At 39.6% G+C, this 23,938-nt stretch overlaps 1 protein-coding gene across 3 annotated transcripts in view; it reads left to right on the forward strand.

Moving 5' to 3' along the window:
• The window catches only part of epha8 (eph receptor A8), a 228,663-nt gene extending 207,906 nt beyond the window's left edge, over positions 1 to 20,757 (forward strand). For 2 of the 3 annotated variants that reach the window (XM_041782784.1, XM_041782785.1), the window contains exons 17-20: positions 14,812 to 14,961; positions 15,046 to 15,236; positions 16,101 to 16,259; positions 19,699 to 20,757. In XM_041782784.1, coding sequence (XP_041638718.1) covers positions 14,812 to 14,961; positions 15,046 to 15,236; positions 16,101 to 16,259; positions 19,699 to 19,813 — 615 coding nt within the window. In that variant the 3' untranslated portion in view covers positions 19,814 to 20,757. The remainder of the gene's footprint in view (positions 1 to 14,811; positions 14,962 to 15,045; positions 15,237 to 16,100; positions 16,260 to 19,698) is intronic. The other variant, XM_041782786.1, reaches the window with a different exon arrangement.
• Positions 20,758 to 23,938: the final 3,181 nt, after the last annotated feature.

Consider the following 23,938-nt stretch of genomic DNA (forward strand, 5'->3'; position numbering starts at 1 on the left):
AACTCATTTTTTTGCTACTTTCTGACCCCTTTTCCACTTTTCATCCCAATTTTGCCCTATTGTCACACATTTTTTTTGCTTTTTGACCATTTTTGCTGCCTTTAACTTATTATCACCGCTTAGATTGTGGCTCTTACAAAGGTATTTTTCAACTGTTTGGCTCTTTGGTTGAGCAGGGTTGAGTAACACTGATCTAGAGTAAAACAGCAGTGGTATAAGGTAATGTAAAGCTTAGTCTATTGTATTTCAGACAAATAAACCATTTGGTTCAGGGCTCTGTGCTTCCTCTCAGCCCTGGTTCTATACCCATCAACACTTTCAAAAGTGCAGGGGTTGTTCTTCTCCTTCAAATGCTCTCATTTTACTATGGCAGTCTTCAGTCCCTGTTTTATTACTTTAGCACAGAATAGATGTCCCAGAACTTTCTCAAGCTAACCAAAGCACTCCAAATCCTGCTTTTGTTCCATTACCAAATAGAAAGTTTCATTCGCTAAACTTAACCAAAAGCCTTACAAGGTTTCTAGAGTGTTTGTCAGTTAAAGCTACCGTAAATTAGAGCTGAATTTTATTAGAAAAAAAAAGTAATAGCGATAACTCTTATCCCCTCAATATACACTCACCGGCCCCTTTTTAGATACATCTATTAAACTCTTCTGTTCCAGCACATCCCAAAGCTGCTCTATTGGATTGAGATCTGGTGACTTTGAAGGCCATTGAAGTACAGTGAATTCACTGTTATGTTCTGGCAACCAGTTTGACATGATCTGAGCTTTGTGACATGGTACGTTATCCTGCTGGAAGTAGCCATCAGAAGATGGGTTCTCTGTGGTCATAAAGGGATTGACATGGCCAGGATCAATACCCAGGCAGGCTGTGGCGTTTTAACCATGCTCAGTTGGTACAAAGCATACCTTGGTTGTAATGAGTTGTTATTTGAGATTCTGCTGCCTTTCTATCATCTCAAACCAGTCTGCCCATTCTCCTCCAACCTCTGACATCAACAAGGCATTTTTGTCTACACCACTGCTGCTCACTGGAAAGTTTCCTTTTTTCTGACCATTCACTGTTAACACTAAAGATGGCTGTGCATTTAATTCCCAGTGGGTCAGTAGTTACTGAAATACTCAGACCAGCCCATCTGGCACCAACAACTATGCCCGATCAAAGTCACTTAAATCCCCTTTCTTCCTCATTTTGATGCTTAGTTTGAACTTAAGCAAGTTGTCTTATCCACATCTACATGCCTAAATGCATTGAGTTGCTGCCATGTGATTGGCTGATTAGCTATTTCTGTTAGGCTGGCCACACACTAGATGATTTTCAGATCTTATATGATTTTTAAAAACATTTTTTATCTCATGATCCTCTGAGCGCAGACATTAGACGACTCAGCCAGACTGTGAATTCACTGAGACCACACCCCTGCTAACCTGCCAGCGACTTACGAACATGCAAGTCTATCAATATCCTCCTACTAAAAAAGCTGTCCTGGTGTGTCTTAAAGGAAAAGAATTAGGATGGAATCTTGGCTGGGATGAAGCTACAGCTGTGTTTATGCTTGTGAGTGGTGAAAGGATGTATGACCAGGCAGGTAAAGCTGCCTTTCTACCTGCTTGCATTGGTTGTTGTGGGTACACCGTCGGAGGCACTACAACCAACAGTATAAATAAATCAAACATAAATCAAACATGTTTGGTATTTACTATTTATGGTCCACACACTTGAGGATCATTCAGACAAATAATCATTTGTGACTAAGCTCCAATCGAGGCACTCCCACCATCGGAGGGGGAGGCAAGTCTTGCCCCAAATCGGACTTGAGATCCTGTAGCGCAGGTGTCCAACTCAAGTCCCAGGGGCCAAATCCGGCCCTCAAGATGGTCTCATATTTCTGTTATAACTGGCCCATCAGTATGAGGTCTGCAGATTTCCTCAAGTATAAAAATATGAACTTATCCTTGATGATTGAAGATATCCTTGTTAAGTCACAAAATCTGAAAAATTAAGGAGTAAAAATATTTAGATAAGAAGTCAGGAATGTGGGAAAAGAAATTAATTTGTTTTAATTTCACATTTTCAATTTAGCATCTCACAATTTGGGTTCAAACTGAGGACTCTGATTTTTAATTTCATTCTTTGAGCATTTCAACTCATCATTTTGACTTCTCATACAATATTTTGAGCTTTAAGATTTAAAATTCCAATTTTTAAGTGATATTTTGACCTTTTTAACCAGTTATTTTGTATTTTACCTCATATTTTCAACTCCAAACTTTGACTTCATAATCCCATAGTTTGACCTTTTAGACTCACAATTTAAAATTTTGAATCTTATTTTGATGTTTAGTTTTATGATTACACATTTTATTTCATATTTTGACCTTTTAAACTCATGATTTTGACTTCTTTCTAATATATTTACCATTTAAAAAATATATTTCAATTTAATGTTTTGACCCTTTTGAACTAATAAATTTACTTTTCTCTAATTGTGAGTCTTTAAACTTATCTTGTTAACTTTTTAAATGTCAAAATCGTTTATCATCAGTGCTAATTTTTTTTTTTTTCATATGTTATTACTGGTGAAATGAGGTTGACAGTTTGTGGTTAAAAAGGTGACCCTGTTAGGCCCTCAGGTTAGTCCTGAATCCAGAATCCAGCCCCTGCTTTGATTGAGTTTGACACCCCTGCTGTAGTGTGTGACCAGTCTTACAAAGCAATTGAACATGTGTACCTAATAAAGTGGCCGGTGAGTGTATATTGTGATATGAAAAGGTCTTACAAATAATTCAAAATATATATAAGTGTGAGCATTGAGCTATGACATACAGAAGCATAATTCAGAAATGTTTAATATTTCTTTCTAAGGTAGAATTTGTTCAACACAGCATAAAATGTGATGTCTAATTATAGTATTATACATGTTGTGATAGAGTGAAGTGTAATAATACAGAAGTTAAAAAACATCTTAACTTTGGCTGTACCTGCACAATGTTACCCCAGATCCAAATGGATCCAAACACAGCTCTTTCACTACTAATTTGTCACTGATAATCTGAGAGTATCTGGTAGTTAGCATGAATTCATCTGTCTGCATCTTAATGGTATGAGAACATCATCTTTATGCTGTACTAAGGCCTCCATTTAACAGCGTAATGTAGGTTTGCTGAGTGAAAAGGCACAGTTTGTTTTTCTTCTTTATCCTGATAAATTCAGACTCTTCTATGTGTTCATTACAAATGACCACACTACAATTAAAACAAAGTTGTGATTTATTTTGCTGCCCTGCTATAAAGAATTTAAGTTGTTATGAAACATGAAACTTTGGACAAACAGAAGCAGATATCGAGGATGTTTTACAGTGTTTAACCCAAAGCTGTCTACATGAGAAACCATGAGTTCCTCACAGGAGCTTTAATAATACTCACCAATCATTCAGAAATAAGCGTTGCCGCAATTTCTATTAAAAGCAACCTGTCCTGAAACAGTGCAGAAATGATTGAAATCCAGTCAGACATAGTTCAATGCAATGGCCCTAGCTTGGCCATCACATTCACTTACACTATATTGCCAAAAGTATTCACTCACCCATCCAAATAATTGAAATCAGGTGTTCCAATCACTTCCATCTCCACAGGTGTATAAAATCAAGCACCTAGGCATGCAGACTGTTTCTACAAACATTTGTGAAAGAATGGGTCTCTCTCATAGGATGCCACCTGTGCAACAAGTCCAGTTGTGAAATTTCCTCACTCCTAAATATTCCACAGTTAACTGTCAGTGGTATTATAACAAAGTGGAAGCCACTGGGAATGACAGCAACTCAGCTACCAAGTGGTAGGCCACGTAAAATGACAGAGCGGGGTCAGCGAGGCGCATAGTGCACAGAGGTCGCCAACTTTCTGCAGAGTCAATCACTACAGACCTCCAAACTTCATGTGGCCTTCAGATTAGCTCAAGAACAGTGCGTAGAGAGCTTCATGGAATGGGTTTCCATGGCCAAGCAGCTGCATCCAAGCCATACATCACCAAATGCAATGTAAAGCTTCAGATGCAGTGGTGTAAAGCACGCCGCCACTGGACTCTGGAGCAGTGGAGATGCGTTCTCTGGAGTGACGAATCACGTTTCTCCATCTGGCAATCTGATGGACCAGTCTGGGTTTGGCGGTTGCCAGGAGAACAGTACTTTTCTGACTGCATTGTGCCAAGTGTAAAGTTTGGTGGAGGGGGGGATTATGGTGTGTGCTTGTTTTCAGGAGCTGGGCTTGTCCCCTTAGTTCCAATGAAAGGAACTCTGAATGCTTCAGCATACCAAGAGATTTTGGACAATCCCATGCTCCCAACTTTGTGGGAACAGTTTGGGGATGGCCCCTTCCTGTTCCAACATGACTGTGCACCAGTGCACAAAGCAAGGTCCGTAAAGACATGGATGAGAGAGTTTGGTATGGATGAACTTGACTGGTCTGCACAGAGTCCTGACCTCAACCTGATAGAACACCTTTGGGATGAATTAGAGCGGAGACTGAGAGCCAGGCCTTCTCATCCAACATCAGTGTGTGACCTCACAAATGCACTTCTGGAAGAATGGTCAAAAATTCCCATAAACACTCTCTTAAACCTTGTGGAAAGCCTTCCCAGAAGACTTGAAGCTGTTATAGCTGCAAAGTTTGGACCGACGTCATATTAATTAAGCCCTATGGATAGAGAATGGGTTGAAACTTCAGTTCATATGCGAGTCAAGGCAGGTGAGTGAATACTTTTGGCAATATAGTGTATCTCAACTAGACAAAAGCTCTTGATGGTTAAATATTACCTCAACATTACAGAGATAAGAAATATGAAATGTAAGGTGGATGTCACTGTTTTAGAGGGGAGCAGTGAAGCCAGGTAGCATGAAGGACACTTCCAAATGGAGGCTTAACAATGGTTGCAGTGATGGCGGGGGGATTCTGAAGATGCTCAGCCCAGACAAGATATGATAAATCAGAGTTAAACTGGCCACAACAGAGGAGGGTTGCTTTAGAACAGACTTTTAGTTTGACAGCAGAGGTGTTAATGGCTAAAGGAGATATCATGGCAGAATCAGGCCAGACGAACTGAAAGAAACAAAATCTGACTGATCAGAGAAGCAGGAACCGAGATTGGGAGGGAGATGTTTGAATGAGGGATGAAGACAGACGTCCGACTTAAACTCATGCTGAGCTCTTTTTTTATCTAGCAGCACCTGCAGGAAGAAATACGTGGGTAGCTTTGGTTAGGCATAATGGTGTAGTGGCAGATAAACACGTCATTCAGAGATTTTTTCAGTGCAGTAAAGTGTTCGCCAAAAGACAAAAAGATAGAGATAAAAAGAAAACGGTGAGTTGAGCTCTAGCCTGGCAGATATTACATTCTATATTTGAAGATCTGTCTTAATATTTCATGAATTTAGCGAAAAAATTAAAAATAAATATGTGTTTGCTATTCTTATATAAATGTTTTGTAATACATTTGCATTGCAGTTTGTTGCGGAACATTGCATTGAGACACATACAACAGTGAATAAGCAATACAGATGTAATCAAATCTATGTGAAAGCAATAGCAAAGTGAAATCCTTTAGATGAGAGCAGCCCAATATTAAACCTGCAGCCTGACAGGAACAAATCTCTTCAATCTAAACTAAAAGAAAAGACCAAGGTGGCTCTCTCCACAGTCTGATGGTATCAGAGAGAAACAGCTGACAGATAGATATCAGCATTTAACACATTTGTCTCTTACAAGTCAAAGCACAGCAATCAGATTACAGAAAGCAAGCTGATAGCATGGATGCATCTGTATTATAAACTCTGAAGCATCATTACAGCACATCAGGAATTAATGCCTGATAGTGGCTGGAGATTAATACAGCTCACATTACTGCCAGGAAATCCAAATTAAGCGAATAAAGCTGCCCATTATATGGTATCCTGCTGCAAAGTCACTTTGAAGAACCCGAAGTATTAAGATCATAAGTTAACGTTTGAGAATTCAAGCTGCTCTTGCTGCTTTTAATGTTCAACAGGAAATAAAGTGGCAATGGAGTAACCTTCAGATGTTCAAAATAATCCACGGGGAGTGCTCTGCTTGTTTAAGAAGTGAGGTATCCATTTATCAGCTTGATGAAGTGTCAGGTTTATATCCAGTTAATTTAAGTAGATCACATATAATACTGAAATGGCAAAAAATGATAGTTGTAATATATTTTAAACTAACTACACCTCTACAAACTATTACAGTTATTATTATTATTATTATTATTATTATCATATCATCATATTAACATTATTGAATCATTAAAACCATTAGCTGTACAAAATTAGTATATTTTGATATGAATTCTGGACTATTATTGCAATAATTGGAAATATAACTATTATTACTTTTATCATTACTAATATTTCTACATAACACACATCAACACATACCAGTATTAACATTCATTTTCTTCCCCTTTACTACTTCATTTCACAATGCATTCCTCCTTAGATGCTATAACTATATGTATATACAGTGCTTAACAAATGTATTAGACCACCCTAACCCTAACCAAAGTAAGGTTTATGCCACAGCTGCCCTAAATTAACAGCACTGCTAATTACCAAAATCATTTTTTATGTTTCTGCAATGGTTAATACACCAATATGTAGAAGCTTTTTAACCCAAATGATATTTTTAATGCTAAAATATAATTATTATTGTTATCCATGAATTTTCAAATTTACTGATTTACAAAACTGAAAAAATAGTAAAGCACATCAATATTTCTTGATTAATGTCAAATTATAGTTATGTACAGTTTACAGTTTACATTTACAGTTTGAAATCCCTCATTCCTGTTTAAAATGTTAAAACATGGAGAGCTCACTGAAAATGAAAGAGTCTGCATCAAAGCACTTCAAGATGCTGGATGGTCTCTGAGACAAATATGACAGGTGGTCTAATAAATTTGTTAAGCACTGTATATAGCATAGACAAAAATAAGATAAAAGGAGGGAAACTTTAAAAGTGGAAAATTAATTAATTTATTAAAACAAATGGAGACCAAAGACTAGACATGGAAGCAAGAATTGTAACAGTAATGAAAGAAATTTAAATTATGGCATTACTAATTTTATAATAATAATAATAATAATATCTTGAATTTATATAGCGCCTTTCAAGAAACCCAAGGACGCTTTACAGGAACACATATACATGGACAAACTATGTGAGGGGTAAGATGAGTGTGAGGGGTGGTTTAGTGAAGACTGTAGGCTGTGGTTAACAGGTGGTGCTTGAGACGTTTTTTGAAAATGTCCAGAGATGGAGCGCTACAAATGTCTGCAGGAAGAGTGTTCCAGAGGGTGGGAGCTGCAGCACTGAAGGCTCTGTCTCCATAGGTTCGGAGTTTGGTTTTGGGCACGGAAAGTAGGCCGGTGTCTGAAGATCGAAGGTTGCGGGATGGTGTGTATGGATGGAGGAGATCAGAGAGGTACTGGGGAGCCAGAGCATGGAGAGATTTGTATGTGAGGAGGAGGACTTTGTAGTTGATACGGGACTTGATAGGGAGCCAGTGGAGGTGGATGAGGGTCGGAGTGATGTGTTGCCAGGGTCTAGTGCAGGTGAGAACTCTAGCTGCAGAGTTTTGGACGTACTGAAGCCTGTCCAGGGTTTTGCTGGGAACTCCATTACATTACATACATAGGACTCCATTACAGTAGTCCAGGCGGGAGGTTGTGAAAGCATGAATGAGTGTTTCAGCCACAGAATCAGGGAGTGATGGTCGGAGTCTGGAGATGTTCTTGAGATGATAGAAGGCAGATTTGGTGACAGACTTTATGTGGGACTGGAAGGAGAAGGTGGAGTCCAGGATGACGCCCAGGTTTCGGACCTCGGAGGACGGACAGATGGAGGTCCCGTCCACATCGAGCATGAGATCTCCAACCTTCTGCAGCAGCGCTTTGGGGGCCACAACCATGAGCTCTGTTTTATTGCTGTTGAGTTTGAGTTGGTTAGCGGTCATCCAGGCTTTGATGTCGTGGAGGCAGTTTACCAGGGATTGGGCAGGGAGCTGACTGGATGGTTTGGTGCTGAGATAGAGTTGGGTGTCATCTGCATAAGAGTGGAAGCTGAGACCATGTTTGTGAATAATCTGCCCAAGGGGAAGCATGTAGATGGTGAAAAGGAGAGGTCCAAGAACAGAGCCTTGAGGCACGCCCTGGTTAACTGGGGCGGGGGATGAGTAAGAGATGCCGATGGTAACAAACTGTTTTCTTTGTGAGAGATATGAGTGAAACCAGGAGAGAGCTGTACCAGTGATGTCAAGATGGTGAGACAGGCGGTCAAGGAGGGTGGTGTGGGATATTGTGTTGAAGGCAGCGGTTAGGTCAAGGAGAATGAGGAGGCTGATCTGTCCAGAATCTGCAGCTGTGAGGAGGTCATTGGTTATTTTGATAAGGGCGGTCTCAGTGCTGTGGTGAGTGCGAAATCCTGATTGAAGAGATTCATGGATCTCATGGTTGGACATATGTTGCTGGAGTTGGGCAGCAACTGCTTTTTCAAGAATTTTGCTGATGAATGGAAGGTTGGAGATCGGTCGATAGTTGGAGAGGTCCTCCGGGTCTGACCCAGGCTTCTTGATGATGGGGGTTACTGAGGCAGTTTTGAAGGATGAGGGGACAATTCCAGATGATAATGAGGTGTTGATGATGTCTACCATGATGGGGCACAGAACAGACAGAGATGCTTTCACCAGTGGTGTGGGCATGGGGTCGAGGGAGCAGGTGGATGCCTTGGCCTTCTTGACCCATTCGGCCACTTGGAGAGTGTCCACGGGTGTGAAGCAGGAAAGACGGCAGTGAGGCGGAGGAGTGGTGTCCTGATGTGAAGTGAAATCCTGAGGTGGAGGTCCAGATGAAAGTTGCTGCTGGATGGAGGCAACTTTATCCTGGAAAAACTGCAGGTGCCTAGTGCAGCGGTCGAAGTTGGCTGGGGGATGAAGGTTGTCAATGGGGTGGAGAAGGTGATTTATTGTGGAGAAGAGCATCCGGGGATGGTTTTGCAGGTCACTGATGAGGGATGAGTAGTAGGTGGACTTTGCTCTGGAGAGAGCTTCTTTGTAGGAGCGCACATGCTCTTTATAGGCCTCCAGATGGACGGTGAGGCCAGATTTTTTTAGAAAGTCTCTCCAGCTGTCGGCCAGAAGCCTTCATGGAGCGGAGTTCAGCAGTGTACCAGGGGGCTGGGTGGATAAAGGAGACTGAGCGAGTCTTCAGAGGGGCGAGAGAATCCAGGCTGAGGGATAGTGCTGTATTGTAGTGATTCGCCAGGGCATCAACTGTGGTTATAGGGTGCGTAGTGGTCAGGTTGGTAGCTAACATGTTCTTGAGGGCTGGGATGCTTATTGACTTGAGGTTATGGAAAGTGATGTTGCTTTTTGTAAGCTGTCTGGGGAGGGGGGTGGGGATAGAAAAGAAAACAGCATGGTGATCTGAGATGGCTAGGTCCAGGCATTGTGGAATGAATGGGGTGAGACCAGTGGAGCACACAAGATCCAGTGTGTGACCTTTGGAGTGGGTGGGTCCTTGGACATGCTGTGTGATGTTGAAACAGTCCAGTAGTGATAGAAATTCGAGGTGAGTGTGCAGCTGGTGGAGTCAACATGGATATTGAAGTCTCCAAGGAGAAGTATGGAAGAAGACCTGGAGCAGACAGAGGTGAGGAGCTCAGACGGGTCAGACAGGAAGGTGGTAGTTGCTTTGGGAGGTCGGTAGATGAGGACGATCTGAAGCGGAGCTGAACCAGTGAGAGAGATGATTAGACGCTCGAGAGCTGAGGTGCTGGGTGCTGGTAGCTCCTTAACATGGAAATCTTCTCTATATATCACGGCCAGCCCCCCACCGCGACCAGTGGTGCGAGGGTTTTGGATATACACATAGCCAGGTGGGGTTGCTTGATTTAGTGTGAAGTAGTCATTTGGGCTTTGCCAGGTTTCAGTCAGACATAAGAAGTCTACTTTCCTGTCTGTGATGATGTCATGGATGAGGTGGGCTTTATTGTTTATGGACCGGGCATTTTGCAGCATAAATGTTGTGGAATTGTTTGAAGATGATAAGCAGATTTATCATTAATATTCCTATTTTCCTTTCTTTTGGTCCCTTTGTTCTATTCCATTTTTTCTTCTTTTATTCCTTCTTGAACAGTTAGTATTAATTTTTTTCTTTCTTCCTTCTAAACTACTCTTTTTCATACATACATACACCCTATCAATATATACTGCATTCTTACAGTGTCCCCTTCTGTCTATCATGTATTTCTACAACTTAATCCCAACTTAATTTGACAAACCATATTTTCACCTTTCTGTATATACTACATTAAAGTTGCTCAAAAAAAGTAACTTGGGTCATATTTCGTTGAATTAGAGTTGGTCAAAAAGTTAAGTGTGAATTTAATTACTAAATGTAAACTCAAGTTGATCTTTCACATAAACTTTATTTGTTTATTTAGATAGAAATTAAAGAAGACTTTTCTTTGAGTGGGCAGTGAACCAGCAACCTTTGTGTTGTGAGGTAACAGCACTAACCCCTGCACCACTGTTTGGCTCATTTCCTGTTAAACGTCTGTAACTGTCTTCTTTGACTGTGCTGCTGCCTATCTTGGCCAGATATTGTCCTTTCCGATCAAATATGAACACTGACTTCAAAATCATATATATAAGGGGTTTCATTACATTGCATCAGCCCAGTCGTGAAGTTACCTGTGCTATTGCACGTGTGCACAGCCACCATTCAGTGAAAGTTAGAGCAAACCCATCAGATCACATAGAGTTTACTTGAATTGTTTTAACTGAGTTTACACAAAGCATATTTATGTTGGGTTTAGTTATTATAATAATAATAATATCTTGGATTTATGTAGCACATTTCAAGGACCCAAGGACAATTTACAAGAATACATGAGACACGAACAGACTATGTGAGGGGTAGGATGAGTGTAAGGGGTGGTTTAATGAAGACTGCAGGCTGTGGTGAAAAGGTGGTGCTTAAGATGACTTTTAAAAATGTCCAGAAATGGAGCACTATGGATGTCTTCAGGCAGAGTGTTCCAGAGGTTGGGGGCTGCAGCGCTGCACCTCTGTCTCCAAAGGTTCGGAGTTTGGTTTTGGGAATTGAAAACAGGCCAGTGCCTGACTGAAGGCTCTGAGATGGTGTATATGGATGATGAGATCAGAGAGGTACTGAGGAGCCAGGGCAAGGAGAGGTTTGTACGTGAGCAGGAAGATCTTGTAGTTGATGCAGGACCTTATAGGGAGCCAGTGAAGGTGGATGAGGGTCAGAGTGATGTTCCTGCCAGGGTCTAGTGCAGGTGAGAACTCTAGCAGTAGAGTTTTGGACAAACTGGAGTCCGTCCAGGTCCAGGGTTTTGCTGGGTACCCCAGACAGGACTCCATTACAGTAGTCCAAGCGGGAGGTTGTGAAGGTGAGAATGAGTGTTTCTGCTACAGGGTCTGCTGGTCGGAGTCTGGAGATGTTCTTGAGGTGACAGAAAGCGGATTTGGTTACAGATTTTATGTGTGACTGGAAGGAGAGGGTGGAGTCCAGGATGCCACCCAGGTTTCAGACCTCGAAGGACGGAAAGATGGAGGTCCTGTCCACATCGAGTATGAGATCTCCTATAAATATGGAATAACATTTGATTTGATGTAATTTAGCTACACTACTCAAAAATGAATTTATATAACGTTTTATCAACTTGTTTTGAGTTTATAAGAAGCAGATTTACATTTTGTTTAGCTATAATGATAAAATAGCATTTGATTCGATTTAATTTAGTTAAACTTTACCTCAAAATAAAGCTAAATTATTACTAAGGCCTAGAATCATTTTTATGATTGTAGAAGATTCAATTCAAACCTCCAGTCACAAGCAACAACTCAATTTAGTGACAGTTCATTAAAATACTGAATGATTTAATCCAATTGGGTTTGATTCGATCCAGTGCAAACTGATTATGGAATCCAGATGCCTTTTTGATTTAACAAAAATGAGAAAAAGTGGAAAATAAGATCATTTTATAATATTCATAGTGTCTTTGAGTTTATTTCTAAAAGAGACTAAGTCCATGGCCTCCTGTACAAACATTAAGACATGGTTAAGAAATTAAGTTTTCATCACACACACCTGCCCAGGTGTCTCACTTCGACGGTTAGTTGGGATATGAATATTACAATGAGTTTTTACTGGTACACAAATCTTTGTCCTTCTGTTCTTGTAACTTCCCTGGCTTTACTAATCCTGATATGGGAAAAAAAATCATATCAGGAGAAGCACAAATTAAAGCTGATTTAAGAATAAAAGAAGGTTTGGAAGGAAATATCATGTCAGATTTTTTTGATACATTTCATTTTAATGGATATTTTAAGATTAAGATTAAAATAACAAAATGTAAAGATCTTAATCCTAAATTTTAAAGAAATTTTAGAAATATTGAATTTAAACAGTCACTAAACTGAATACAATGTCAGTTCAGACTTTTGTTTTAGGGTCATACCTCTGCATCTTTATCTGCATTATTACACTAGTCCACCAGTGTATTACCAAATTCATTAAGCACACCACTGGAAGGCTATCGACGAAAAGATACTTACGTTTTTCTTAGGGCTGAGGGGAACTTTGCAGCCTGGTGATAATTTTAGGAATGGATTTGACATATAAAGTTCAGTCAGACAATTTGCATAAAGGTTAAACTATTATCTCCTGCAGAAGAATGTTGAGTTTAGCATCTCGGCTCCATCCTCATCACTCCTTACAGACTGAGTTCACATGCAGAAAGTATGTATCAGTGAGATTTTAACACCCCTGTTGGAGTCTACAGATGAATGTTTGGGTGATGGTGGGGTTGAAACCAAGAGAACAGGACTGATTGTATCTTAGATAAAACAGGTGATTTGGAGGGTGTTTGTCAGGTGGTTGATGAAAGACACATGGAAGGTGTACAATCAAAGCAGCTTGATTTGTCTGCCTTTACTTGGTGCTTAAATTTTGTTAAGATAACTTTTGGTTTGGTTATTTTTGTCATTCTCTGTAGACAAAAGTAGTACCTCTTATCAATGCTCCCTCTAATCCTTAAAACTCCTGAGCAGACTTTCATCTCCCCTGAGCACCTACTTCAGCAACTGTGGGCGAGATCTGACGGGTACACTATGGCAGCACCAAGGCTTCACGTCTCCATCCCCAGATATCATAACAATAATAATTAATAATCACTGTTCAAGTCATGAATTTCATCAGTCATTCAGTTATCACTAACCACAATTGTGCTGTATCCCATTTTATATATAACAGTTGACTATAGCATGCTAAAACTGACTTGAACTTGATTTACAATTCTTTGAAATGTAAAAGAAAACTTTGATTCAAACTTACAAGCATTTGCTCTCATCCACTAGGTGAAAAGACAATGAGTGGATGAAAAACTTTTTAATGCAGTTTTATCTGAAATAATCAGTTCTGTAGTATCAGGTGAAAAAGGAGGATCAATAAACAAACTCAAAATAAAACAAAGTGGTGAATTTGTTTGTCCTGTATTTAAAAAATCAAGTCATTCTTCTCTGTATTAAAAAATCCATTCCTATAATCTGGTTGATATGATTTAGGATAATTTAGATGATTTTTTGATTCCACATAGCATCACTTTTATCCTTACTCTATAAATCTCAGTGATCTTTTACTCACATCTTTATTTCTATTTCTAACCTCTTGCTATGGTCTTTTTCCCATAATTTAGATTTTTAAATATTATAAATGGGATAAAGTCAGGTAAATAAAACAAAATGTCAGTGTCAGGAAGATAATGGAACAAGACATACACTGTTTTTGGCAAATATAAAACTCTATGATCTTTGAGGGTTTAGATCAGGGGTGTCAAACTCATATTGAATCTGGGGCCAGATTTGCTCTGATGAAAAGCTCTGAGGGCCGGACTATTAAGGCCAGGAGTGTCAAAGTCAATTGCAGAGTCTGAATTTAGGCCTTACCTAAAAGCCTAACAAGGTCAACATTTAAACATAAACTGTCAACCTCACTTTCACCATTAGTAAAATGTGAAAAAAATATAAATAACACCAAGAATAAATCATTCTGAGAAGAAAAAAAAAAAGATAAGTTAAAAGGCTCAAAGTCTGAGATAAAAAGTCAAACTTATTACTTCAAAAAATGCAAAGTAATGTTTTTAAAAGGCAAATAAATGAGATAGAATGTCAAAATCACAAGTTTAAAAGGTAAAAATATGACTTAGAATTTGGAATTGTGAATCTTGAAGGTCAAAACATGAAAAAGTCAAAATCATAAGTTTAAGTCAGAATTGTGTGATGCCAAATTGAAAATATGAAATGGCAACATTAATTTCTTTTCTCACCTTCTTGAGTTTTTATCAAACTTCTTTAATTTTTTACTTTTTCAGATTTTTATAGTTTAACAGATATTTTAGATCATCAAGGTTAAGTGTACATGCTTACCAGAGGAAATCTGCAGACCTCATACTGGTGGGTCAGTTACAATAGAAAGATTGTATGATCTCACAGGCCAGATACAACTGTACCATGGACCAGATTTGGCCCCTGGGGCCTTGAGTTTGACACCTGTGATTTAGATGCATAGATCCATAGATACTAAGATACAAATATACCATTTAAAGACAGCGATTAAACTATAGAGTTCAGACTTTAAACTTTGTGAGTTTTATTCTGCCCTTGCCTCTAAATACCTTAACACCTACCTTACATCTTCATTCCTTCTATTGTTCCTGACAGGGCGGAAAAATTCCAATCCGTTGGACGGCACCAGAGGCCATCGCCTACAGAAAGTTCTCCTCCTCCAGCGACGTGTGGAGCTATGGGGTGGTCATGTGGGAGGTCATGTCCTATGGGGAGAGGCCATACTGGAACCTCACTAACAGAGATGTGAGCTATATTTATTGATGATTCTTAGCCTTAAATTCATTGCAGACCTTTTTTAATCATTCATATCTTGCTGTACATGTGCAGGTGATCAAATCAGTGGAGGAGGGCTACAGGCTTCCTGCTCCTATGGGCTGCCCTGCTGCTCTACACACACTCATGCTGGACTGTTGGCAGAAGGATCGCAATGAGAGGCCTCGCTTCTGCCAGATAGTCACTGTTCTTGACAAGCTAATCCGGAACCCAGAGAACCTGAAGTCTATGGACACACTCTGCAGGTGGGTGGGCCACTGGATAGATCCATATTCACTGGAAGGCAACATGGGAGCATTGTGTCACATGCCAAGGAGTCTTTTGATTTAATTTGGCGTGGCACTTCACCAACATTTAATCAAATATTGGTTCATGTGATTAGCGGATTAAGCTGCAAATCAAAGCTAGGCCCTGCCTGTGAGAAGCTGAGAAGATGATCTCCTGGACAATGTATGCTGACAGTCTGTTAGGCTCCCAAGTAACTGTCCTGGAGTGGGAGGCAGAGTAAATCCAATCAAATCCAGCTGCTTTCAAACATGCACGCAGCGGGATAAAGTAGTAGCCCAAGTTTCCCTCAAAGTTCTTCTGGCAGACAAAGGGAGCTATCATGCTCGTTTTTCCAATAAGCTCATCTTTGATAGACGCGCCGTGTGTTAAGTAAAATCCCGACTGCCATATTGACATTGATCTGCAGTGAATCCAGGGGCAGGTTTGAGAGGACACCCCAGCTGAGGGTGGACCTGTGTAAATTGCTCTGTTCAGATCTAAGGTCCTATGGAGTTAGTGGTGCATGACACAGTGCTTCTGTGTGTGAGGTGAGAGATGGAGCAGGTAGAGGAATGTGAAGGATTTTCCTGAGTATTAATCTACCCAAAGCAGCAGTCTTGCTACCACAGCAGCCTCCTCTTCTCTATCATTTTAACTGCTATTGATTTTCTGCCTCAGCTACTAACACATTTCATAGCCCCCCTTTTCCCCAGTTGCTCTGCCTCTTGCTCACTTTTTGACTCTTTTCCTGTTTTGGACTCCCAGACTAATCTCTCTGTCTTCCCATCCATTCCCTTCTCTCTCTTTGTATCTGTGGCTATCTGTCTCTCCATCGGCCACAGTCTAAGCAGTCCTCCACTGATGGAGAGAGCTATTCCAGACTTCAGTAGCTGTAACTCTGTAAATGAGTGGCTGGACACCATAAAGATGGGCCGCTACAAGGACCACTTTGCAGCAGGGGGGTACCACACTCTGGGACATGTCATAAGCATGAACCAAGGGTAAGTACCAAGTACTAAGATCATGATAGAGGATGATACCAACAGTAGTTAGCTCCTGGGATCTTCCAGCTGTAAGATCCTGCAGAGAAAGAAATATTTCAGCCAAGGAACTTCAACTTTAAAATGCTATGTTAAAGTGAGCTAGCAAACCAGTGGGTATTAATAAAGCAGAAGAAAGAGATGAAATCAGTTTACTTCTGTGTCTCTTAGGCGCTCATTTATTTTAACTATCACCTTCATGGTTCCATCTTAGTCATTTCTGTTAGCTCTAAACTAGCAAGCCTAAAATCCTCCCCTGGTGTGGTCATCACCAGACTTAGGTTTATTGTCATGCAGAAGCACAGCTTTCAAAATGTTTTCAGTAGTCTAATTAAAACGGCACAACTTTCCTGCTTTTTGGGAAGAGGCATTGAGAGTGAACACAGAATTACTCTGTAATGTCAGCAGATGGTAAAATCTCAGAAACAAAGTGAACAATGGAAGAAAAGGCATGCTCTTAGATGGCATAAAAGGACTTCTGTTACTGACTCCAATGTGTCTATTCTACACCACAGAGTTAAAAGCTAGTATTCCTTGAATTTTCATTACCATAAAAATTTTTAATTGCGGCAAAAATCCCTAAACCATAAAGCACATGCCTTTTTGGAGCAATCATACTACCTGAAATCCAGTCTGAATAAGTGGAAATGAATAAATAAAGAGCCTAATATAATCAATTTAGCAGAGCTATTACACAATCATTCACTGATCAACATTTCAACAATGTTTCCAGATGCTTATGTTTTTAATAAATGTTTTAATAAAATCTGTTTACTGTAAAAATTTCAGCTCAAAGTGCTAGTGAAAACAGAAAAAGCAATGGTCAGACCTTCAGATGCATACAGGATAATGGTTAAAGAGATGTTGTATACACGGTACGGCTATAAAAAACGTGACTAAGGCTGTAATCCAATTTTACTGATTATGAAAAATGGTCAATGTCTTTCTTTTTCAATAAACTTCCCTTTAAATTGAGCTAGCCTAAGAGAGAAGGCCTGGGTAAACTGAACTTATTTGAGATACATAATGGATTTTTACAAACAGGATTAACATCCACTAGGCAATTCTTTAGATACAGAAGGCTAAAGTTAAAAAAAAACTGAACACTGAACACAGTAAACAGTTTATCTTAAACTTCTCAGTAACCCAAATCTGTGCTATTACTGCTCAAAGAGCTCTAAACCCTCACCTACTGAGTGAAAACCTGACTTATAAACCCATGTCTAAGATCCAACAGTCGTTCTTCTGCATATCTGTTCTCTCTGACCCCCCCCCCCGACATCCCTGCCCACGTCGTGAAGTGGCGCATCTCTGTGTGTAATTATGTCTTTTAGCACTGCACCAAGACCAAAAATGCCAGCCTCTCATATCATAGGACAGCCTGTTTCCAGGTTAGCATTAAATATTATAAAGAATTTGTCCTATCATTATGGGAGTAATTTGTACCATTTAATGTGACCTGGACTCAAATACGCTACAGGATTTATAAACTATGTCCCGTTTAAACATTGGTGATCAAGTCCATAATTGCATGTCTTGTTGACATAAAATTAAATTGTATGTAAATAAATTTAGTTGATATTAGTTAGGCATGACAGATTTTTATACTTAGTGATTAAATCAGGCTGGAGATTGAACTGAGTCACTCACCAAAGTGAGACACGATGTCTGTGTTTGGGGCTGACGGACTATTAACACAGGCAAGGTATTTGCTATCCTGAGAGCAGCTGTTTTAATCCCTCACAGGGATAGAAGTTTTATTTTATAGGGCAAAAACCTCTGACATTTGTTAAGGTCTGAGATGCAGAAAACTTGTCAGAGGTAAGGGAAGGGCTGGACACTATGAGAGTCAGTGCAGCTGCGTACAGTGATTAAACTCTTCATTTTAATAAAAATAAAAATAATTCTTCTTCTGCAGTCTTAAATATCATGCAGTCTGTATCAGCCTCTTTTTGGACAGCATGTTTGTGGAGCTGAGGTGAAGCAGTTGCGCTGCTGTACGCTCTGCTGTCCGTATTTCAACGATGTTCCTCCCTGCTCTAAAGAGAGTTCAGTGTACCATATCTAACTCATTAATTGCACCGTCTTATGACATTTCCTTGCTATAATTATAGAAAGATCATAATAAATGACTGAAAATTTGTATTTTAAACACCTAAGAAGGTTAATATTGAAAATAAATATGTTTTTAAAAATTTCCATCTTTTTTCTCAAATGTCTTGTGGGCCAAATGACACCTGATGGTGGGCCGGAAGTGGCCCGCAGGCTGCCATTTGGGGATGGCTGCCCTAGTGACACAGAGTCCAGCAGCACTGCTGCCTCAGAGTGATCTTTTGAGGTGGAGGATTTCTCCTCCAGAGTCCCCTGAAGCAGGCCATTGTGTGGTGGCAGACCATGGTGGTCTTGAGCACTACCTTTTTGGGCCGCTGGCTCCAGCGCTGGCATTACTAAAGCCGAAGCTCTCAGAGCCAAAGCAGTACAGAAGAGGATGGGAGTGGTTTCTGACTGGTAAAGTCAGTTAGAGTCGGAAACGTTCTACCTGTTATATAGATGGTAGGTTTCTACGTCACATAAGCCCCGCATTCTTAGAAAAGATTTTTCAAGACAGATGTTTGTTTGAGCTAATTAAAAGACGTAAATGCAGTTTTTTATTAGTTTGGTGCAAATGTCAGAAATAACACCAGCACTGATGTTTCTTATCGTTGTTCTATCAGATACTTACGTGTACAGCTGAAAAAAATGTTAAAGTGTTCATGACTTCTTTAAACACAAAGGTAGAGTCCTTCCAGATGATGGAGGCCACTGGGCTCATTAGGCCCTAGGACCTGACTTTATGGCTTAGTTGTGCTGTGCTCTGACATGCACTATCAATTATGGGGCATGATATAGGCAGGTGTGTGCCTTTCCAGATCATGTCCAATTAGCTGAATTTACCACAAGGGGACTCCAGTCCCGGTGTAGAAACATCTGACGGATGACCAGTGGAAACAGGATGAACCTGAGCTCAATTTTGAGTGTCATGGCAAACAAAAGCTGTGAATATGTATATTTTTTATTTCTAATAAATTTGCAAAAAATCAAACTTGTCACACCTAGTCATTGTGGAGTATTGTGTGTAGAACTGGAGGTAAAAATGAATTTAATAATCAGGAATAAAGCTGTAACATAACAAAATGTGGAAACAGTGAAGTGCTTTAATAAATTAAAGATCTACTGTAAGTTCTTGACCATTATCTGATGAGCTGGAGTTCACTCCACCAACAGAGACCCCTACATACTTGACAAAAATGTTCTTATTATTATGTTCTTATTAAGTTTTGATTCTTTAACAGCATTAAGGCCATCATGGCTGACTGAAATGTAATCGTTTTATCTCTGTTTGTAAATGTGTGTTGCGCAGGGACATCCAGAGGCTTGGGGTGACGCTGATGGGCCACCAGAAGAAGATCATGACCAGTGTTCAGCTGATGAGGGCACAGGTTCTAAACAAGAGTGTGCCATCTGTCCACGTATAACTCCATTGCTGAGGTTTCTTTCTGCTGAAATCTAAAACCAAGGCTTCTGTTAGGTCAAGAGGGAGTCTGCAGGATTTAAGACGATCTCTTAAAGTGGACAAATGAATATATGGGAACTCAACAAGACTTTCCACAAGAAATTGGAGAACAAAACATGAAAGGTACTATAAACTATGGAGAAAGCAAGCACGACTTTAATGGGACAAGTCCAACCTTTCATTTTTTCCTATATGATAACATTTTCTGAGTTCAAATGTCTTCTTTATACATGGAAAGACTGCCTTAATTACCACAAATTATTTTCATTTTATTGCCTACAAAGAGAAGATAATTTATCAATCATGAATTTATCAGAGAAATATGATTTAGTGACCTGAGCAATACCAAGGTGATGAGGTGGGTGGGGATGAGGGGGTGTTCAGATGATTTGAAGACAAACGCTGCCTTTCCTGCAGCAAAGGCTTCAGGACCATGATTCCCAGAATGAAGCTCGAGTCTGAAAAAGTGGAGAAAAGTGAGATAGGGCTCAACCGAGTTGCCAGATCGTCTCCACAGCGGAGAAGACCTATTTCACCTGAGGCTATTAATACCAACAACAGGCACATTTCTTGGCCACCCAACCTTGATGAATAATCCCAGGAGAGTCACGGAGCCCTCTGCCCAGTCTGAAGCCGCGTGGCGCACAAATTCTGTACTTTGGAAGATCTGTATGATTCAGTTACAGTGCACTTTATTCTACAATCTCTTTATGTAAGAGGCTTTCCTTGTTGTGTCACAAATCTCTTTATCAGCCACTACTGGAGAGAATGATACTGTATAAAACCAAGACAGGACACAGATTTCTGATGCTTGTTCATGTTAGCAGCTTGCCCATGAGATTTCTTTCAATATTTATTTGCAGTAGCAATAAACTAAAATAAAATCTATTTAAATTATACAAAACACATTTAAATTATACAAACAAGATTCAGTATTTTAATGAATTCTACATGTGCTGGAACTTGTAATATATTTTGGCATTTATGTTACACCTCTTATAGTTCATTTATTACATATGCAGCCCTAGTTTAGATATTATTCAAATGTTTTAATATAGAAAAGTAATTGATTTATTTAATGCACTTCTAGTAAAGAAAGTCTACCAGCAAATCTATTGGAGAGGTAAGGTCTAAGTTGACTATTAGAAAAGTAGATTGATAAATGGAAAATAAGTATGCAGAGACAATGGTCTGTTAAGACTTCAGAGTTTAATGTTTCTTGAAGAGTTATGGCACTTACCCACAAGGGACTCCCTTCTGATATTTCCAAAGTAATATCAGATCCAGATATCCAGAAATATAATGTTAGTAGGCCTACTTTTAGGGCCTGTGACAATAGCCAGTGCTCATTTTCAATACAAAGCCAATGTAGTCCAGCATCTTCAGGACTCAGTGCCCAGCACAGAAAAATCTCTCTCAGCATCAGGCATTGTCACATTGGTTGAAAGGTTTTAAAGTTAAAGGGTAGTGAGCAATAATATCCATCTAGAAACTCAAATCTTAGACAGGTCGATCAAACAGTTGGAGAGTGAAGTAAATCAATGAGTCTTAAGGGACTGTATTCATGCAACTGAAGTATAAAGGTCACATATTATGCAAAAAGACTTTTCAGGCTTTTCTAGGAACAATATGTGCCCCTGGCCTGTCATCAATCCCCCTAAGAATCAAAAAAATCAATTCTCTCCCACCCCTCTCTTTCTCCAGCTTTTAAAAAATGTGTGCTTAAACAAGCCGTTCTCAGATTTTCCCCCTCATGATGTCATGTGGGGAGTTAGCCCTACCCCCAGGTTCGGTTGGCCCTCCCCACTTTGAAGAAAGTTCTGCCCTCCTCTCCTCGTCCTCCTCTCAGCTGCCAGCAGAGGGGAGGATCAGGCAAGCCACACCCATTAAGCCACATCCATTTCCTGAGAGGGGCAGAGTCAGGAGGCGGAGTCAGCTCATTACCATTTAAAGCCATAGACACAGAAACAGCTCATTCTGAGCAGGGTTGAAAAAGAGGAGTCTTTAGACATAAAAAAAATCCAATACTAGAATGTTTTTTCAACAACAGACTTCACAGGCATGTTTTCGGGACCTTGGAGACCAAAATAAACTTGTCTTAAAGGGGTAAAATATGTGACCTTTAATAAAAATAGTTACAGTTACATCATGAAACCTGAAATAACTTAGCGCTGGTAAAGAAAGAAGACCACACAGACATTGGTAACAAATATTTTTCAAAAGTATGGAAATATGTCCTTTAGTATGGAAACAGTTTTTACTTAATTACTTCAGACTCAGAATAACAGTTTCATAAAGTTGTCGAATCATTCCTGGAGTGCATCTTGAATATCAAAAATATCTGTTAAATATTCTGTAACCTAAATTGACATCTGATAACCTCCAGTATATTCTTTGTTTGCATGCTTAGTAGCTGACAAAAGCTTATCAAGCAAAGCAGTTGCTTTTAACACACTAGCTACTCTATTAACTAGCATGTAAGCTACATGTAGCTTACAACAGGATATTTCATATTAGCTGAGAAAATGTTTGTTGGCTGCTGCCAAGGTACCTTAATCTCAGATCAGCCACTTAGGTTTTGAAAAAAAAAAAAATCAGATGAAACTTGATGTCTAGAACTGAAAATCTGTTTCAGTGCTAAACAGTGCTGTCAGAATGCTTGTTTAAAGCTGACGCGGCTGTAAGTTTCCCAGTTAGTACCAGCTGTTAGATTGATCTATGTCTGTTGTTAAAAACAAGCCAAGAAACATTTTTTAAACTGTACCCTAAAATTTTCTTGTGATTTGATCTGTTGTCAAAATTCTATACTTCCTTGAAGATCTGTGAAATACAGATCTTAAGAAACTCTCAACTAGTAACCCAGTCTAACTGTAATGCCCATCTTTATTTCATCTAAAAACTGGGTTGTGTCCCATGTACTGGTGCTACACCAGTAGAAAATGTTGACACATGGTGTCACGACTTCGAGTGCAGCCACCAGCATCAGAAATGTTCTCCTGTTCATTGTGTAAGGCAGGCGGCCGCTTTGCTCCTCAAAGCATGTTTGGATAGCAATGCAGAACAGGCTGGTGGCAACACTTTCAACAGCTTTTTTTCCACATTAGCTCATAATTGTCAGTTACAGTGAATGGTGGTATAATGTGAAGTAAATTAAATTTGTGGAGCGCTGGTTTGATTAAAAAGACACCTTAAAAGCCAGGAGTGAAAACTCATGGAGACTGTATTAAAGGGGCTATACAGCAGAGCTATAGTTACACAGAAACTTCACATCTGGGACTGAAGTCCACAGGGAGACAGTTTGAAGTTTTTAGTTTGGTTGATTGCTTTTGTTTTGTTTTTTAAAACTCTTGGAGCCCCAGACCAGACTACGTTTTTTATTTTGGAGCTACTTCTATTCCAGATTTATGGTAGGTTAGGCTGATTGCCACCAACCCCTTACTATCATCTTCACCATTATCTAAGTCAGTGGTTCTCAACCTTTGCTGCCCACGACCCCTGAAATAAAGGAACCAGAGACTGTGGACCCCCACTATATCTGAAGGTGGCTGAACAGCCATGCACAATTTGGAATAGTCATGTGCAGACAAGTCTGTCGATGGAGGAGGATAAATGAGAGCTTTGTGGCGCCCAGCCAAACTGGAGGTCCATGGAGGTCAGCAAAACCATGGTCCATTGTAAAGTTATGCTGTGATATCCGTATTTCACTTTTAACCTGAAAAAATAACCACTCTTGTCAAAGAAAAAAATATCTTTTTGTGTAGTAAATAGCCTCCTTAAAAATGTAAATCCCCATTGTTAAAAAAAAGAATTAAAATTGTTTTAAAACTTGCTACAATGAGTTAATAATGGTAAAAAATGGTGGAAAAAGTGTTGAAATTGGATTTTAAAAGTAGTTGAAATGGGTTGGAAGTAGCAAAAATGGGCATAAATAGTGGTAAAAGGGAGTTAAGAAGTGGTTAAAATGGCTTTAAATTGGCAAAAAAAAAAAAGAAAAATTGAGGCAACATTAAGCTTAAGTGGCAAGAATTGGTTTAGAAGTGGCAAAAACAGGCAGAAAAAGTGGTGCAAAGAGTTTAAAACGGAAAAA

Source organism: Cheilinus undulatus, linkage group 3 (genome assembly GCF_018320785.1).
Source record: "Cheilinus undulatus linkage group 3, ASM1832078v1, whole genome shotgun sequence".
NCBI lineage: Eukaryota > Metazoa > Chordata > Actinopteri > Labriformes > Labridae > Cheilinus > Cheilinus undulatus.